The following is a 15,684-nucleotide window of genomic DNA, read 5'->3' as shown; positions in this document are numbered from 1 at the left end:
ACCACGTCACGCCGATGGGCGTGGCCGCGGCAGCAGCCCCAGGACCGCCTAATGACGATTGGCGTAAAGTCCTGGGGCCAGCTAATGCAGGAGATCGCATGCAGGCTGCGCGCGCATCTCCTGCTTAGAGGGCAGAGCTCCGCCCTGCCTTCAGGCTCGGGAGACGGTTAGACGGCGTGATCGCCGTCTATTTGCATGTACAGCGCTGCGATCGGCAGCAGTGATGTACTGGGGACAGCCGTGTGACACTGGAGAGCGATCGGCTCTCATAGGCAGAAGCCTATGACAGCCGATCGCAATAATTGGCTGGCTGTCCGGAGGGAGGGAGGGAATAGTCTTAAAGAAAAAAAAGTAAACAAAAAACAGTAACAAAAAAATTTGTAACAGAGAGCTCTGTTGGTGGGGAGAAAAGGGGGGGGGGGGGAATCACTTGTGTGCTGTGTTGTGCGGCCCAGCAGCTTAGCCTTAAAGCTGCAGTGGTCTATTTTAATAAAAATGGCCTGGTCACTAGGGGGGTTTAGCACTGCAGTCCTCAAGATGTTAAAGGGACTCCAAACAGTGCAGAAACTATGGAAAGATGCATACCATTTTGAAGCTCTCTTTCTCCTCTTTCCAACTATATGTAAACCGCCGCCCTACGCCTTTTAGTTTTCGCTATTTTTGCGATCGAATTTGCAGCTGCTGCGATTTCGATTGCAAAAATAGTGAAAACTAAAAGGCGTAGGGTGGCGGTTTATGTGTCATTGGAAAAAGGAGAAAGAGAGCTTCAAAATGGTATGCATCTTTCCATAGTTGCTTGTATTACACAGGACAACTTTTCCCCAAAGTCGGCAGCTCCAATCAACTGCGGCCCTTGCCGACTGCGACATGCATATTCCTTTTTAACAGTACAAATTGTTGAGGGACGTACCAGTGACATTCAGAATGGCGCAGCGGGTGTTGCCGATAGAGACGTAGGTGGTGTCGTTATTCACGCTGTCCGAGAATCCAGTTCCAGTTATTACCAGCACCTGGCCACTTCCACTCAACTCTAGAATAACAAATTACATTTTTTTTTTTTGCCAATCTGGCTAAACACTTTAATAATATAACATACAGACGCCCCCATAACATGAACGGACATTAACCACTTCGCCACTGAGGGGTTTTACCCCCTGACCACCAGAGCAATTTTCACCTTTCAGCGCTCCTTCCATTCATTCGTCTATAACTTTATTATTACTTATCGCAATGAAATGAACTATATCTTGTTTTTTTCGCCACCAATTAGGCTTTCTTTAGGTGGGACATTATGCCAAGAATTATTTTTTTCTAAATGTGTTTTAATGGGAAAATAGGAAAAATGTGGGGAAAAAAATAATTATTTTTCAGTTTTCGGCCATTATAGTTTTTAAATAATGCATGCTACTGTAATTAAAACCCATGAAACGTATTTGCCCTTTTGTCCCGGTTATAAAACCATTTAAATTATGTCCCTATCACAATGTTTGGCGCCAATATTTTATTTGGAAATAAAGGTGCATTTTTTTCAGTTTTGCGTCCATCCCTAATTACAAGCCCATAGTTTATAAAGTAACAGTGTTATACCCTCTTGACATAAATATTTAAAAAGTTCAGTCCCTAAGGTAACTATTTATGTATTTTTTTTAATTGTAAATTTTTTAATTTTTTTTTAATTACAAAAAAAAAAAATGGGGAGTGTGGGAGGTAATGAGTTAATTTTATGTGTAAAAGTCATTTATTTGTATGTGAAAAATGTGTAGGGTGTAGTTTACTATTTGGCCACAAGATGGCCACAGTAACTTTTTGTTTTAATGCGACCTCCAAGCTTCCTTCCGGAAGCTTGGAGGAAGAATAAGGAGGCTGGACACGTGAGTTTTTTCTCACAATGATCGCGCTGCCCATAGGAGAGCAGCTGATCATTGCGGGGCTTAGATCAACGAACGGGAATGGATTTTCCCGTTCATTGATCTCTGGGCGAGCGGGCGGCGGCGGTTTTACTAGCGGCGGGCGGCGTGTTTACGAGCGGGAGCGCGGGCAGCGTCGGGAACGCGGAAAGTACGTGTTTCTCCGTCCCTGGTTTTTAAAGGATGGAAAAAGGGGCGGAGAAATACGTACGCGCGGGGGTAAAGTGGTTAATAAATGCACTCTTCCCATTCTGGTGGGGAAAAAGCAAATGCAGATACCATTTTTATAGAAAGATACATACACATGCATATCATGTTTCTATAGGATAAAAAAAATCTGGGTGGAGGCGGGTTCATACTTGTCATTGCAGAAAACACAAAAATTGTATGTTTTCGCATTTTCAATCAAATTTTGGGTGCAAATTTGCGTTTTTAAGATGTGAATTCTGCATGACTACCCATGCAGTTAATTTACATGAAGAAGACATCAAATTAACTTTTGAACCACATGTAAATTTTTCATGAACGCACAATTTGTCTGCATTCCTATTGATTTGCATTTAAATAAAAATTGCACCTTTCACATGAAAAAAAAAAACAGACCTGACGTTCAAATTTGAATGTCAGAAAAAGTGCAAAGTGACAATCAGACTGCCACTGAAATACATTACATGTGAGGTGAGCGTGTTTTGCACTTTCACAATTGCGAGGAGTGCAGATATCCTGAAATCCAACCAACAGACATTGATTTGAGTAATACCTTCAATGACTAACTGTACATGGTTTATTGCAAGCTTTCAAAATGTTATGTTTCTTCTTCTGGTATTATAGAAAACTGGATCACAACCATATGTACTGTTGTGATCCAGTTCTGTATAATGTACAAAGAAGAAACCTAACATTTTCAAAGTATGCAATAAACCATGTATAGTTAGTCATTAAAGGTATTACTAAAATCAATGTCTGTTGGTTTGTTATCAAGCAAGAGAACTCCTTGATGGTATTATAAGAGCTCCTTGTGATGGTGGAGAAGGTACTTGAGATATAAAAGTGGTCACGTTACCTGTATGGAGAGAACTGACCACTGGTGTCTTATGCACATCCCAGGAGTAGCCACAGTCCCCGGAGCACTTTGATGGGATCCCATTAATATAGACTTCCACCTGTAGGATGACCACATAAGATCTGTTGTGAGTAGAGAATATTGTGCGTAACTGGTCCATAAATGAAGTAGTTCTAATCTGGCCATATCACAGAGTTGGCTTTTATATTATACTAGCTGATGGCCCAGCGTTGCCCGGGTATTTTGGCTGCGCCCACTTTTTGTAACCCTAACACACAATTACTCAATGACCAAGTTTGTGCGCTTTACGGTCTTTGGCATCAATAATTTGCATTGAAATGAAACAAATCTGATTTGCTGTTTGTGGCTCCACCCCCATTTCTAAATTTGAACCCCATTCACCCAATGACCAACTTTACCAGGTTTGAGGCTTGTGCCATTAACAGTGCAAGAATGGCAGCAATTAAATATTGCCCTTGAAAATCAATAGGTGAATTTTGATTGGCTTGTGTAGGCTCCACCTATGCAAAGTTTGAGAATCCTACCATTAATAATGTAAGAACGGCTGCAGTTTACATTTTCCCAGTGAAATTTGTATTTGTCTCCGCCCACTCTTTGGTTATGGGGATAAAAAGTATCCTATATGTTATTCCAGGTAATGTACTATGTGTGTGCCAAATTTCATTCAAATCCGTTTAGCCATTGTTGCATAATTGAGTAACAAACATCCAAACATACGAACTTTCGCATTTATAATAGTAGTAAGATAAGGTTCAGATGTGGCTACACATACTTAGGGACAAAATGTGGCATTCCGTTCCAGAAGACCAGTACTGGCAATACTTCTCCAGAAAGTATACGGAGCAATAGAAATAACTGCTGTGCACCCATCATGATGGGGCTATATCTGTTCCTTGCCTCCCTTAACCTGCTGGGCGGTCTGGACGAGCTCAGCTCGTCCAGTACCGCCGGAGCCTGCCGCTCAGGCCCTGCTGGGCCGATTTGGCTCAAATAAAAAGCAGCACACGCAGCCGGCACTTTGCCAGCCGCGTGTGCTGCCTGATCGCCGCCGCTCTGCGGCGATCCGCCGCGAGCAGCGGCGAAAGAGGGTCCCCCCAGCCGCCTGAGCCCAGCGTAGCCGGAACAAAAAGTTCCGGCCAGCGCTAAGGGCTGGATCGGAGGCGGCTGACGTCAGGACGTCGGCTGACGTCGATGACGTCACTCCGTTCGTCGCTATGGCGACGATGTAAGCAAAACAAGGAAGGCTGCTCATTGCTGCCTTCCTTGTTTATTCTGGGCGCCGGAGGCGATCGGAAGAACGCCTCCGGAGCGCCCTCTAGTGGGCTTTCATGCAGCCAACTTTCAGTTGGCTGCATGAAATAGTTTTTTTTTATTAAAAAAAAACCCTCCCGCAGCCTGCCTGGCGATCTTAATAGAACGCCAGGCAGGTTAAAGAAAATTACCCTTTTCCTCTTATTACAATTTGAAGCATTAGAAGTTTGGTATAAGCCAGGCCCGGATTTACCTCTCAGGAGCCTATAGGCACAGATGTCCTGGCACCTTAGAGTTCGCCCAGCATGAACCTGCAAAACCCCCACCAAACTTCACCGCAAGTGTCCTGGCTGGCCCAGCTGTCAATTCTCCCTTACTTCCCTTGCCTGTCATAGGTAGCTACAGGTGCCCCTTAGCATTAGGTAATTCAATATTAATTGAACCTTCATTATTAATTAATTACAGTATTAGTACTACCTAGTATTAGGTAGCTAGAGGAACCTCAGTATTAAGTAGTTAGAGATGTCCCTGACTGAAGTAAAATCTTGTCAGTGGAATGCTGAGAGCAGGGTGAGTAGCCTCTCTTTTACACTCTCATTAGGACTCTGCGTAGGGTAGGAGGAAGGGAGGAGCCCCGGGAGTGAGCCACCTTTCCATCATCAGGCGCCTGTAGGCACGTGCCTACAGTGCCCTATGGTAAATCTGTCTGCAATAATTCGGCGCTGCTCAGTTCGGCGTGGTGAGAGCTGAATGACGGCTCTCTCCGTTGCTGCTAAACTCTGAGGCGGCGTTAAATACTATTCCCCCTCATAGTTGTCGCAACTCGGAGGGAAATGTAATTCGGGGTCTGGCAGCCGCCAGAGCCCCGAATTACTGCTACGCGCCCCGCACAGCATAGCATGGGGCGCTCAGCTCTCAGAGCAGCGTGCTGAAATCAGCTGATCCGGGTAAATCTGGCCCTGGTATAAGGTATATTTGAGTGCTACAACAGACTAAACAATTCTGGGTTCTTACCATGCTATCAGAGGACAAAACCCGTAAATAAAAAAGTTGCACTATTTTACCATTCACTAAAAAAAGCATAAAAAGGTAGACTCATACCTGAGGTGTTGTATGCATGGTCCTCACAAGGTCACCAAGCAAATTCTGTCGGAAAAGGCCTCCAGAAACTGCTTTTGAGGCAGTTACTGCAGCGTTCACTCCAGTTACAGCTGAGGCATTTATCTATTGTCGAAACACAACAGACACGAAAATTATGACTTGTATGGATAAATGTTACTGATATGTTTGTTCTTTGCACTCCAAAGTAGAAAATGTTAAACTTTGGCCCTTATCCAATTCACTTTTTCTCTGTTTTCTGCTAGGAGATAATTTTTCATCTTGTGTTTAACCACTTGCCGACCAGGGGATTTTTCACTGATCGGTGCTGTGTGGGCTCTACAGCCCGAAGCACCGATCAGGAGTGCAGCAGGGCGATCAAACTACCCCCCTTTTTTCCCCACTAGGGGGATGTCCTGCTGGGGGGGTCTGATCGCCGCCGGCTGCAATTGCTTAGCGGGGGGGGGGGGGGGGCTCCGCAGCGTTCTCCGCCGTCTCTCCCGCTCCCTCCCTCTCCCTCCCCCTGTGAGCTGCGCAGGACGGATTTCCGTCCTGCGCATTGAAGGATAGGCTTCAGCCTATCATATGTCGGCGATACCCGGCCAATCAGAGGCCGGGGATCGGCGATCTGCCTTACGGCGCTGCTGCGCAGCAGCGCCGTATGATGTAAAGAGCGGGGATTTCTTCCCCGCCTGTTTACATTTTGCCGGCGAGTCGCGATCGGCGGCTCTCCGGCTGTTCACGGAGACACCCTCCATGAACTGACATGGAAAGGCCGTTTCCATGGTAAACCACAGACCAGTTTACGCCAATCGGCGTTAGCTGGTCGTCAAGAGGTTAAAATAGCTTTTCAGCACTCTGCAAATGAAAAAGTACCACAAAGTAGGTGGAAACGTAACAGCAAAGTTATTTTCTTGCTTCCTGGTGGCTTAGAAGGCATTTCATTGACTAGGTGTGAAAATATCACCTTGTGCAAAACTTATGAGAAAAAGTTAATTGAATAGGGGCCTTTGGGTTGTATTCATTAAACTGCATTAAAGCGGTATAAAACCCTGACATAATATTCAATAAAAACATGTTTTCCTACTTTCTATATGCCATACAGTTATCATATTTGCTTTTGTGCATAAGTATTATTATTTATTTAGAAATTACTAGTTCCCAAAGTACATTTTTTTTGCTCTGAGAGCTGCCTTTGCATTTTATTCATAACTGATTTATTAATCTTGAATTTTGAGCAGAAATGCTTTCTGAGTGTCTGTCTGTGTTCAGGAGAGTCTGCACAAAGATAACATTATCTCCAGTTCAGATGCGTCCAGCTTTCTCTGCAGAGAACTTGTAAGTCCTGTGTTCAACTAATCGAATGCCGTTCCAGTAAAAAGAAAATGGTGGTAGTATATAATATGCTGCAAATAATCTTTTAGCGCAAAGAAGAAATGCTGGGTTTCATTTCGCTTTAAGCAGAATAATGCATGTAAAGCCTAACTACATGATAAGTAAGGCAGAATGCAATGCATTACACTCTACTCATCATGTGTAAGAGCGCGTGTGTTTGATTAGCACTTTCTGAGCGCTTTTTAAAAATCCCTCCCATTCACTTTCATTAAAATCGTGGTAAAAATTGCCTAAAAAAATTCTGTCAATTTTAATCAAAGTAAATGGGAGCGATATTTAAAAAGCACTCAGAAAGCGCTAATCAATCACAAGCGCTCAGAAAAGCACTTATAGTGTGGCTGAGCCCTAAGCCTTAGCGTATGCTGTTTTGTTTACCATAGTCTAACCTCAAATGTTTCCTTGATCCAAACAACATTAGAGGACAACATGTTTTCTGTACTGTACCTGAGGTCCAAAGAACATGAGATGCCATTAGTTGGCTCTGACAGAAGCCATCATACATGAAAAAAAGGCGCCCGGAAAAAAGAGAGCATGGGATTGCCGCTAGTAGAATATAGCTAAAATTTGCGATATTTTACTCCTGGATAGTAAAATATTGGTAATGTTTACCAATATTTTACCATGGCTACCTGACTGCTTCTGAAGGTGGGCGGCTCCTTACTGCTCACACATGCGCGGTACGAAGCCTCACGTCTTTAGAAGCACTCTGGGACACAAGACCTACTGAAGAGGGGTGCTCGGATACCTCCGATCCCGTATTCGAGTGATCGCGATCACGACTCCGCCCACCTCCACATTGGTCGTGATCACAGATAGAAACATATATCTGACTCAAATGCGGTTTCGAGTCGGATTACCGCATGTAATCACTAATCATGAGTCGGTATTCGTGATTAAAACCCTCCCACTTTAGCGGTTAATGGCAAAGCCCCCTTACATGCTAGAAGAAACTTGCAGGATATGTTAAGAATAACAGTGGGAACAAGAGGGGAAAAAAAGACCTTTATGGTCCTAAGCCAAAAAATTGAGTTAGTCATGATCACGAGCCCGTGATGAGCACCACTGCTTCCGAAGCCTCCCAAGAGCTCACAAATGTGTATTTGACCAGTTGGTTTAGTCCACAAAATGGGGGTGACAACGCTGGAATAAGGGGAGCAAGAGAAGACAGGGAAGGCTCTATAAGATCCAGAGCCCCCCTATCCATAGGTAAATAGCTGACTTTATTTTTTGACTCAAGATTGCAACATTGCAGGGCAGAGGCTTTACAGACGAGTCTCTAGCCTGTAGCTGATCACTGGATGAGGCATCGGGGTCACTGTGCGCATGCTAGATTCTCAGCAGAGGGAGTCATTAGCAGCTGCCTTGACTGATTTTCATTTAGCCTGAGTACGAGGCTTTAGGCTTTAACTACAGTAGTATATCTTTACCTGCAGAAGTGGCTGATATCCAGCAGCTGTTACAAACTTAAACTGCCAAGTGGATCCTTTGCAGTCTCCAGAATATGACTGTATAGACACCTGACCCATCTCCGGGATGGTCTCCAGGGCATACCTTAGATCATCTCCTGATATGTCAACAGGAAGATCTACAAGACAAAAAAATTCAACCTTGTAAAGTGCCAGCATGTCAACACTATAAATGGGTTATGATGTGGGAGAACTACTGTGGCTGCATGGGATATGGCTGACCACACATGGGTCAACAGGGCTGGATGGAGCAGGGCTGTAGGGCCTCATGTCAACACTATAAATTAGCTATGATGTGGGAGAACTTCTGTGGCTGTATGGGGTATGGTTGACCACACATGGGTCAACAGGGCTGGATGGGGTAAGGCTGTAGTGCCTCCTGTACAGAATATGAAATAGAGCACTTGGGAATTAAAGCCATTTTTTACTCTAACTTTGGGTCCTCTTCAGAGAAAACCTGAAATGAAGAGAAAATGGAAGGAACCACTATTTGTTGTCGATCTGGATGTTCTGCTGATCCTCTGCCAGTAGTCCTGAGTCACTGACCCAGAACCAGCTTGAAAATTAGGTGACTTTACTAACTGCATACTTGTTTCAGGTGTGATTCAGACATTACTGCAGCCATAAGACCTACATGGAAGACACACAACTGGCATTTTTTTTAAAGGAAATAAAGATATGTTCACCTCATTAACAGCAAAAACTAAAATGTTTCTTTAACACACATTTCTCTCAGTCATGCCATTCTCAGATCCCTTACATCAGATACACAAGTGAAATATTTGTCACCCAGATAGAGTTATAAGAACAGTTATCCAAGCTGAGCAGCATGTTCTGTTCTATCGAGAGTAGGGTTGAAGATGGAACCATGGAACGGGCAATAGGGACAATGTGTTTAGGAACTATTAAAGTAAAGATTGTTAGCAGAAATCCGTAGTGTTTTTGGTTTCTTTGTTTAGGACTTTAAATTAAAATTAGAGGAGAATTTTATGAGCAAGATGACATTTTAGTAGATGGTTGATGTTCTGGGAGATGAGGGTTTGTGTTAATCCCATGTGGACCTTCACATGTCACATAACTCATCCTGTTAACAATCATGGAGGATAGACGTGTTACCTTACCTGGAATTTCCTTCCCATAAGCCAGGATGGTGAATGTTCCTCCGATGGGTGGGGAGGCTGCTTTGGTCCTGTTGACACTGATGAAGGATCCGGGGGTCCATGTTGTGGCTTCATAGGTAGCCAAGTTGGCTGAAGCTACGCCATTCTGGATGTTCTATTCAAACAAACAGAGGGCAGTCAATGGATTGATTCACAAACTTACTTATTGTTCACTTTAACTGTAAGGAGAGCTAATGCATGTGATAAACAAATAAGGAAACATTTTAGTGCATGCTTTTCACCCTTCTCGTTTCATAGCTAGAGTTATACTGGGGGCAGCCATTAGCAATTCCTCCATTGCCAGACACCATCTACTCCACCAGTTTGCCGGAAAAATCCCGGCAATTTGAAAGGAAGGGAGGGGTTCCTCCAATAAATGTAAAATATTTTATATTTGGCATCATGCAGCTGCAAAAAGGCTGCTATTTATTATTATAATTTAGAAAATAGATTTTATTTCTGAAATCTTGTATTTTTAATTTGGGTCCACTTTAAGTCTGTCAATTTTACAGCATGCTCATTGCTAGTTACTGACAGGTCGGAGCTGGTCTTAAATACCGAAGATTTTAACTTGTTTTACCGAACTCTGTAATCTTTGTGAATTGAAATTTAGTGAGGTATTTACCTCACAAGTCGGTAATTTACCTCACTAGTCGGTAATATTACATTTCAATGTAGCAACAGCCTTACTGAATTGGTGTTTAGCAAGATGTTCAGAAAAATCATCTGTTTTGTGCATTACCAATATACGTTAATGTATATCCAATTGAAGCAATTGTGTTCACACTTTGGTCCATCCACTACCTGCAGCATGAGTGGGAGAGAAGCAAACTGTGGCAAGCACATCTGGCCCATTAAGCAGGGATTCTTTTCTTTGTGTAGCAACTGTTTATTAGAATTTGCCTTGTTTATTTTTAGGTTTAACTAGGCTTGAAAGAGGCATGCATTAAATAGGAGCAAGAGGAATATAGGCCCCATTTTCGTTAATAAAATTATTGTTAATATATACCAATATTCTGTCTTTTTAAAGTGTATATAGTGTAAATTAGTGTAATAAAATATTGGTATGTTAATAATGTTTTACTACAACTTAAGCTAACCCTACTCTCACACAGAACCCCCCAATGCCTAACCCCTAAACCCCCCTTCCTGATGCCTAACACTAAAACCTCCGTTTCTGACGCCTAACCCTAAAACCTCACTTCCTTATGCCTAAAACTAAAATCCCCTTTCCTGACACCTAACCCTAAAACCCCCTTCCTAATGCCTAACCCTAAAACCCCCTCCTGACACCCTCCTAAGCCCCCCTTCCTGATGACTAACCTTAAAACACCCCTTCTCTGAAAATGATTGTAATAAAATAGCGATATATTAACAATATTTTACTACAACTTAAACTAACCCTACTCACACAGAACCCTCCCTAATGCCTAACCCCTAAACCCCCCTTCCTGATACCTAACACTAAAACCTCCCTTCCTAATTCCTAACCCTAAAAACTCCTTCCCGAAGCCTAACCCTGAACCCCCACTTCCTGACGTCTAACCCTAAAACTCCCTTCCTGATGCCTAAGCTTAAAATCCCCCTTACTGATTCCTAACCCTAAAACCCCCCTTCCTGACGCCTAACCCTAAAATCACCCTTCCTGGCACCTAACCCTAAAAAACCCTTTGTCACGCCTAACCATAAAAACCCCCTTCCTGGTGCCTATTGCCTAACCCTAGAACCCCCATTTTTGATGCCTAACCCTAAATAAACCTTCCCAACTCTAATGTTCAAAATGGTACATTTCAAAAAAGATTATTGTCAAAATTTCAAAAACTATAAAGTTCTAATTTTTAAAACAATAAAAATTGTCAAAAACTATAATGTTGTAATTTTGAAAACGATAATTATCATGCGCCCAAATTTCTGCTTTGGGTGTCTAATAGCTAATATTTGCATCAGCGCCTATGGGGCATACAAATCATTCATTAGCCTCTGGGCATCCAAATTTCCTGCTTCCTGAAAGAGGCCCTTTGTGCGTACTGTGTAGCCAGGTTACATTGACCCCCTTGCCGGTCCAATTCCCGTGGCAAGGGGGCAGCACAGCACTTTTTTTTTTTAATGTTTTTTTTTTAAATCCTGTAGCGAGCCCAGGGCTCGCTACATGATAGCCGCTGAGCAGCGGCATCTCCGTAGCCACTCCGACCGCCTCCAGAGATCAGAGTAAGCAGGAAATCCCGTTCAGAACGGGATTTCCTGCTGGGCTTCCCCGGTCGCCATGGCGACGGGGCGGGATGCCGTCACCAACGTCATGGATGTCGGGACATCAGAGGGAATCCCAATCCACCCCTCAGCGCTGCCTGGCACTGATTGGCCAGGCTGCGCAAGGGGTCTGGAGGGGGGGGGGCGGCGCGTCGGGTAGCGGCGAATCGGCGGCAATCAGAATATGCACGCAGCTAGCAAAGTGCTAGCTGCGTGCAATAAAAAAATTATGCAAATTGGCCCAGCGGGGCCTGAGAAATCCTCCTGCGCAGGTTACCGCGAGCTGAGCTCGGGATAACCGGCAAGGAGGTTAATGAGTGGCTTCAGTAGTAATAAGTTATTTGTGAGATGGTCCCTCTCTGCACATCCAACATACCTCTGCAAATCCGACGGCGAACAGTGGGAATTTATATCCACAGTTGTATGGAGTTATGATGATGTCATGTCGGGTCTCTGACGTTCCAATACCAGTGCTGATCACAGCAACATTACTGATCTGAACCCCCTGGCCTGATAAAGCCGGTGGCCTCCTGGGGACTTCGGGGGAGACAGAGAAACAACAGTATTATATAATAATGATATAATAATGATATTAACTATAATAAAGTCTAATTCTAGCCAAATTATATCTGTTGTTGATATAGACAGAGATGGAGAAGAGTTATAATGTCTGCCTGATTTTTCTTGGCGTCTTTGTCCTTGCTAGGAACATTTTCTTTTTCTTATCCTATCTTTTCCTATCTATTAGACCTCCAAGGTTTTCTTGCTATCCATGGTGGAAAGAAAATGATTGGCGACAATTCAAACATAACAGGATCAATAACTCTCAACCCATTAAATGTCCCTGTTTAAAAGACGTACACATGTGGGGATCTTTGGGGGATCTCTGTTGCCCAAAGGATAGTGTACTAATCTCTGCTAAGCAGCAGAGAATTGCCAATGCTCTACAGCAGGGCTTTTAAACCTGTGGTATGCGTACCACCGGTGGTACTTTACTTTTGGCCAGGTGGTACACTCCAGGTTTGTCTGCCACTTAATTGCCTACCTGCCTCTTGTCCTGATTCTGTCATGCCTTCTCACAGTTCAAACATGCAACATCTTGCAAAAAATGCATAAAATAAGCACATACCCTTGTGAGAGGAGGCGTGGGTGGTGGTGGGTGCTGGGCACAGGATGCCTGACGGCCGTTTCGCGCTGAGTAGCGCTTCTACGGAGGCTGCAACGTTATGGGCAAAGGCTCTTGGTTTAATACCCTCCAGAGCCAGCTTGTAGCGTTTACTTCTGGTGGCGGTGCCGCCCATACTTCCGCGTTATGCGTGCGTATGTATTGACGCCTTGCGCAAGGCGTCAATACGTACGCACACGTGATGCGGAAATATAGGCGACAAGCCGGCTCTGGAGGGTATTAAACCAAGAGCCTTTGCCCATAACGTTGCAGCCTCCGTAGAAGCGCTATTCAGCGCGAAACGGCAGTCAGGCATCCTGTGCCCAGCACCCACCACCACCCACGCCTCCTCTCACAAGGGTATGTGCTTATTTTATGCATTTTTTGCAAGATGTTGCACGCTTGCACTTTACGAATGCTACAATAAATTGAACACTTGCAGCAGTGCCAGCTTTCTTACTTCCTTCATTTGCTTACTGCTTGATGTCTTTGCTTGAGCACGCTGAAGAGGTTCTAGAGAAGAGGTGTACTGTTAATCCTCCTATGCATACTGCATGTCCTTGAAGCTGAGCAGTCAATGTTATACCGCTGTAGTGCCAACCTTCTGCTTTCTTTTGTTTTTGTCTTCTCAAAGTTCGGCTACCCTTCCCTTGCTCTGCTGACCTGCAGCATACTTCAGTATTCAGATTAGCAGTGGGGACACAACCAGGTAAATGGTGCACAGTGACGGCGAGTATACTTCAAATACATCAAGTGATGTCACTGTGCACTGTTCACCTGTCTCTTTACTGCAGCTGGGTTACCACTGATCTGAGGTCTGTTCTCTTCCACAGCACAGCACAGTGAGGGCAAGCAAGGGGGAACCATACTTTATGGTTAGTCACTGCCCAGCTCTCTAGTGGTGGGGGGAGGCTACCTATACTGAAGCATCGGAGGGAGGGAGGAACTGGAAAGGCTACCTACTGTTTCTTGGCAATCTACCTTCAGATTGCCAATAATAGTAATCTGTAGGCCAACAATCTAATTTTAATTCTTTTTCTCACCAATGCCTTCTACTGTTCCCCTTCCATATGCTCACCTTTTTATAAAGTGTACCTGTGAGAAAAAGTGCTCCTTGGGTTACTTACCTCGGGAGGGCGAAGTCTTTGGATCCTAAAGAGGCTTCCCCCTTCCTCCTCAGAAGAGGGCATCTAGTGCTGGAACCCTTTGAAGACCCCCTTGTTGGCGTGAGCACATGAACAGTAGCGGCTCTCCGTTCAGGCTTTGGCGGAAACAGCCGAGCCTGATAGGGTCTGATTTGCTGCACAGGCACACTGGTGGTACTTGAAAATGTTCAGGCAATAAAAGTGGTACAATTAGTGAAAAGATTAAAAAGCCCTGCTCTACAGAAGCGTCATCAGCTTCCTGCCTAGCAGTGTGTCTGTGGCTGGCAGCGGAACGTATTCCCATGGGCAAGGGGGCAGGGAGAGCAATGCAATCATGCAGAGATTGTGCTTCTGAAATTGCTAAAAATCTGGCATGCTGCACCTTTAGCAGTTGTTGCTTGGCTGCTGTGCACACGCTGGTCTAACTTCCGACTCTTGACCACATAATGTGAGATGTTACTCAATTCTATCTATGACCTCTCCCTCCTCTCCCTGCTTGATGTGTGTCCTTGTGATTGTCCTTGTGGGAGTGGTCTTGTATATATATATATATATATATGCTGTGTTTTGCATTGTGAACTTGCACTATGATTAAGGACCGTTGTGAGTCCGAAACATGTCAGTGACTTGGCTGTGCGCTTTATACCTGATCTAATAAAGGTGTTTTCTACTTTTGGAACGGTATTGAGCGGACCTCCATCCCTTGTCTTCAAGGTTTTTGGGTCTAAGTTACCTGGTTTCCACACTGCCCATGAGATGAAGGTTGAGCAGCTTTCACTAGTTTTCCATTACCAGGTACCTTCCAATGTTAGTAATTGGAGCTGGGAGAACCCAACACTTTTTCTTGGTCTCTTTTCTGCCTGTGTTGTTATCAGCCATTATGGCTGAAGGTACAAGCTAGTATAGCTCCAGTGTGGAACCCCATGCTACTTTTTTATTTACATATTGTAAACATAAATACAAACAAATTTGAACTGAACAAATGCTTATTTTATATAACAATAGCACAGCTTGGATGTGTATTAGGAGTGAAAGTCTGCTTACTGTAGGTTTTAACTTAGTCCATAAAGCATCAAAACATGATGTAAAATAGGTTTTAGACACACTAAGGAAGTTTAAAAAATAACCCTCATTGTCACAAGACACAGATCTTCCCCGTGCCATGCAGCATGCAAAAAGGAAATTACATATAATGGGAAGAAAATGGGCATTTACCATCAACGTTGCTTGTTGTCTCCACTTGTCCAATGTACAGGACATCCACATAGAAGTCTTGGCTTGACACTAGGGAAACCTGGAGCAAGTTGTAGTTTCTTCCTGAGTATCTGGTTTTTACAAGATCCAGCATGTCTATGCAAGTGTATGTCCAACTGTAAAACATGGTGGGATTCATTTCATTAAAATTAGTCCAAACACAAACTAAAGAAGTTACCTGCATTGCTTAAACCACTATAACCAGCATAACCAGCAGTTAATCAAAGGGATTTTTATGGAAACAGTGCCTAGCTGTCCTCTTCTACTACTTTTCCTTGGAGCCTATGTGAGAGCACGTCACCCCAGTGTCCTGTATTAGAAGTTCCATTCCCTGTAGACATCTGGTGTCAGATCCCGCTCGCCTATCCCCCACCACTGTCCGAAGTATATGCACACAGGGAGATGTTGCTTGCTTGGCAGTTGGAAAAAGCTGTTATTTCCCACAATGCAATGAGGTTCTCAACAGCAAACTGTCACGTCTGGAAGCAGGGACACAGGAGGACAAAGAGACA

General features: G+C 44.0%; 1 protein-coding gene across 2 annotated transcripts in view; it reads right to left on the bottom strand.

The window, feature by feature from the left end:
- Nucleotides 1–15,684, bottom strand: part of LOC137519138 (fibrocystin-L-like) — a 249,410-nt gene that overhangs the window by 128,121 nt on the left and 105,605 nt on the right. Inside the window, exons 1-8 of one of the 2 annotated variants that reach the window (XM_068237921.1) lie at nucleotides 15,474–15,578; nucleotides 15,134–15,288; nucleotides 11,985–12,145; nucleotides 9,323–9,476; nucleotides 8,163–8,320; nucleotides 5,344–5,466; nucleotides 2,971–3,070; nucleotides 911–1,030 (exon numbers count right to left, since the gene is read on the bottom strand). In XM_068237921.1, coding sequence (XP_068094022.1) covers nucleotides 911–1,030; nucleotides 2,971–3,070; nucleotides 5,344–5,466; nucleotides 8,163–8,320; nucleotides 9,323–9,476; nucleotides 11,985–12,145; nucleotides 15,134–15,266 — 949 coding nt within the window. In that variant the 5' untranslated portion in view covers nucleotides 15,267–15,288; nucleotides 15,474–15,578. Of the gene's footprint in view, nucleotides 1–910; nucleotides 1,031–2,970; nucleotides 3,071–5,343; nucleotides 5,467–8,162; nucleotides 8,321–9,322; nucleotides 9,477–11,984; nucleotides 12,146–15,133; nucleotides 15,289–15,473; nucleotides 15,579–15,684 lie in introns of those variants that run through there. The other variant, XM_068237922.1, reaches the window with a different exon arrangement.

Source organism: Hyperolius riggenbachi, chromosome 5, assembly GCF_040937935.1.
Source record: "Hyperolius riggenbachi isolate aHypRig1 chromosome 5, aHypRig1.pri, whole genome shotgun sequence".
NCBI classification, from domain to species: domain Eukaryota; kingdom Metazoa; phylum Chordata; class Amphibia; order Anura; family Hyperoliidae; genus Hyperolius; species Hyperolius riggenbachi.
The sequence above is the reverse complement of the archived record's forward strand: the minus strand, read 5'-3'. Positions and strand labels throughout refer to the sequence as shown.